Source organism: Poromitra crassiceps (assembly GCF_964638095.1).
Source record: "Poromitra crassiceps genome assembly, chromosome: 11".
NCBI lineage: Eukaryota > Metazoa > Chordata > Actinopteri > Beryciformes > Melamphaidae > Poromitra > Poromitra crassiceps.
The window spans coordinates 10,599,649-10,603,304 of record NC_139643.1 but is presented as its reverse complement, the minus strand read 5'-3'; the positions used below and the strand labels follow the sequence as shown (position 1 = coordinate 10,603,304).

Here is a 3,656-nt window from a genome sequence, read left to right as displayed (position 1 = left end):
GACAGAATAGACTCGCTCACTGCATAGTAATTTAAGGAAGACTTCTTAGACTGAGACTTGCGAAAATATAATTTTCTTTTATTTGCCCATAAAGTGCTCGGTGCTCATAGTGAAAATAAAAAAGCAAACGTTTCGGTCCTAGGACCTTCGTCAGTGCTTGGTATGTGGATACCAAGCACTGACGAAGGTCCTAGGACCGAAACGTTTGCTTTTTTATTTTCACTATGAGCACCGAGCACTTTATGGGCAAATAAAAGAAAATTATATTTTCGCAAGTCTCAGTCTTGGTATCCACATACCAAGCACTGACGAAGGTCCTAGGACCGAAACGTTTGCTTTTTTATTTTCACTATGAGCACCGAGCACTTTATGGGCAAATAAAAGAAAATTATATTTTTGCAAGTCTCAGTCTAAGGAGTCTTCCTTAAATTACTATGCAGTGAGCGAGTCTATTCTGTCAGCTTTCCTTCATATTCTCTGGACCACCGCACCTGCAGCCAAACCAGAACAAGGGACACAAACAAAGGCGCAACAGTTTTCTCCAAGGTTTAGTGAGGAGAAAGTCGTGTGATACTGCAACCTATGGCAAGTAGGACTTGTCCACCTGGGGATTTGAACCCTGGACCTTTGTAACTCCAAATAAGGTGTCTTTACTGCCTGCTCCACTGGAGAGACATTAATGTTTAGACACAAAACATTACAGAAGGTAGAACAAGAACAGCGCTCACTGCTTCACTCTTTTTCTTTGCAGAGCTGTGATTTGATGAAATTGTCAAATAAATGAATTCCTTCATGCACTGCAAGTCAGGTGTAAGAAGTTAACTAAATGTGTCTCTGCTCCTCCATCAGCTGTGATCCTAATCTTACCTGGGTTGTTGGTCTTGATCACTGCTGGGTCCAGTTTGGTGATGATGTCCTCCTTGACACCAGAGATCTGAAACACACACTCGTACTTCCCCCAGTCTTCAGCTTTGACTGATGAAACGTTCAGCTGAACGCTCGTCTGGAAGGTTCCATCATAGTTGGGGAGGATCTCTCTCTGGTCCATGAGGTCCTGAAGCTTCTCTCCATCTCTCATCCAGAACAACATGCCTCTGTCAGGGTAGAAACCTGTAGCATGGCAGGTGACTGGAGAGGAGGGAGACTTCTGGAGGAGAGACACCGAGGGAAGCACTGGAGAGAGAGAGAGAGAGAAAGACACACGCACACAAGCGCGCGCACGCACACCCACACACACACACACACACACACACACAAATAAAAATCTTTGTACTGTCTGTTCCACAGGTTCAAACACGAGGGGGACCTCAGACTGTTGCGGAGAGTGACCTTGGGATGAACTTTCGTAAGGGATAGCCTCTGTTTGGTAGAGATCTGCTAAACGGTAGATCTCTGTTGTCTAGACCACCTAGACACACCTAGACCTCTATTTTTTTCTGTTATTTTCTTTTGCATAAGATGTCTTATACTGGTCTTCTCATGCAATTAATCCTTGCTTAGGCACTTTACTACTGTGCACTTTATGTCTGATTGTGCACTTTGTTTGTTCCTGCACTTTAATAGGTGAGCTGGATGACTCGGGCCTTTATCCACAGATGTACCTGTCTCCTTTTATTGTTTTATTCTCTTATTTTATCTTATTTACTTTTTAAACCTTTTTACTGTCTGTCTATTTATATGCTATTTTATGTTGTCATGACTTGTCATATTTGTGTCTATGTTTTAAGCTCTTGCACCCCAATTCCGATGTAGTTTCGACTGCAAATGGAAAATAAACTGACTCTGACTCTGGGGTTATCACGATTTCTCACCTCCGTGATTTGTGAGTGCTCCGATGACGCTATTTTAACTCTCAGAGGAGGGGTCATAGGTCAGAGGTCGCTCGCGAATCATCTCAGACACCATAAACCTACAGGTGAGTTACTTTAACTCTTTGTATCTCTGTTTTTTCTCATAGTTAGTTTTTTCCACCATTGACTGTATGGACATCATGTCAGCTCCCAAAAGTAGCTACAAAATGTTTGAACACACAGACTTGTGCAGTATTCACATGCTGACAGTTAACTCATTGAGTGCCAATGACGACAATCGTCGTCAATTCGAATAGTAACGTTGAGTGCCAATGACGACGATTGTCGTCAATTGCGTTTTTTGACGGTGGGACGTGGATCAAAGCCTGATCCATCTCCTGTGAAAGTATGGTGGATGTTGAATGTGTAAAAGCTATTTTACGGACCCATTAGGTGGCGACAGTGCTCTCCAGATTAGAGAAAGGTGAGGAAAAAAGAGAAGAAGTCATGGGGAAACGGAAATCGCATCGGTATGCATCGATATGCATGACGCATAATGTTAGCTGTGCCTGCAGCAGCCAATCTGCTGCCACAATTGAGCCCCTCCGTGTCCGCTGCGATAGCCCATCCGCATGATTAGTTGTGGAGTTGTTATTATTCTCAACTGGGCGATGGGAGCCAGTGACAAATACACGCGGAACGCTGTAAAAAAGCTGGATGTAGCGCACTTTTCAGTGCAGAGCAAACTCAGCACAGAGCCACCAGAGACACACCCACGGAGGAGGGGTTTGCAGTTGAGGGGTGGGGGGGGGGGGGGTCACGCAGGGCAGCATACAACACCGAACCAGACAGACCCAGACAGCAGGACAGGATTGGCAAACACAAGCTAGAATATCTGATGCCCACCAGCAGTAAATCAAGACCAGCAAGAAGCTGCAACCAGCAGCGCACGCAGGGGCCAGCGCTGCTGGTTGCAGCTAAAAAATATTATTTTGCCAAACAAAATTCCTTTGTTTTCACTGTTTTATTGAAGGAAATTATTTTTGAGGTGTCACATGAGAAAATATTAGCTTCAGAGTCAGTCATGTGCTTGAAATGCTTCATTTCACAAAAGGCTAATTATCTCAGCTTCTAATTTGAAACGTCTCTTTTTGGTGAAATCAACCTATATTCTCCGGCTTATAACTAAAGAATGGAAAATGATATCAATAAACTTTTTTTTGCTGATGATAGAAGAGAGTATCATCGTTCTTTGGGCATGTTCAGTGTTTACATAGTAATATCACACAATATTCTGTGGGCCTCGAGAAATCACTGAAAATGCTCTGAAACTCTGGCACTGGGAGCATACGTTTTCCAAAAGTGGCTGGCACTCAATGAGTTAATAGATTTCTTTAGATGTTTATTTTTTCCATGCTGGTAATTTCAGGGGAAATTGACTGAGCTGTCATCAATTTACTTGATTGCAATGGAAACACGCAGAACAAGAAAACCTAACTGGACGGAGGAGCACAAACCACAAACATTATCCCTGCATGATCTAACCTGTAGCGTTTCATTAACTCACTGTTATTCAGAGTTTGGAGAATATTTATCCTACCTCTCTGCCTTTCCGCCATTTTCTCCTCTGCTAAAGAAACTCTCAAGCCTCTGAAAAGTCCTCCTCCCTCCTCTTATCAGTGTTCCACCTTAGGAGCTCTCTTAAGGGTTAAGATGTTTTGTGAGTAACTTTTATCTTTACCAGGATCTAGTCCTAACTTTAAGGGGAAATTCTTAGAAAACGTCATAATTCTAAGAATTTTCTTAGAATTTCGTCACTAAGAGCAACTCTTAGTATAGGAAGCTTTATGAATACGGCCCCAGATT

The 3,656-nt window shown here is 42.9% G+C and overlaps 1 protein-coding gene across 1 annotated transcript in view; it reads right to left on the bottom strand.

The window, feature by feature from the left end:
• Positions 1–468: 468 nt before the first annotated feature.
• The window catches only part of LOC310784824 (HLA class I histocompatibility antigen, alpha chain E-like), a gene marked incomplete at both ends in the record, with an annotated part of 12,811 nt that continues 9,623 nt past the window's right edge, over positions 469–3,656 (bottom strand). The window contains 2 exons of the mRNA XM_083645864.1: positions 469–491; positions 1,093–1,162. Coding sequence (XP_083501990.1) covers positions 469–491; positions 1,093–1,162 — 93 coding nt within the window. The remainder of the gene's footprint in view (positions 492–1,092; positions 1,163–3,656) is intronic.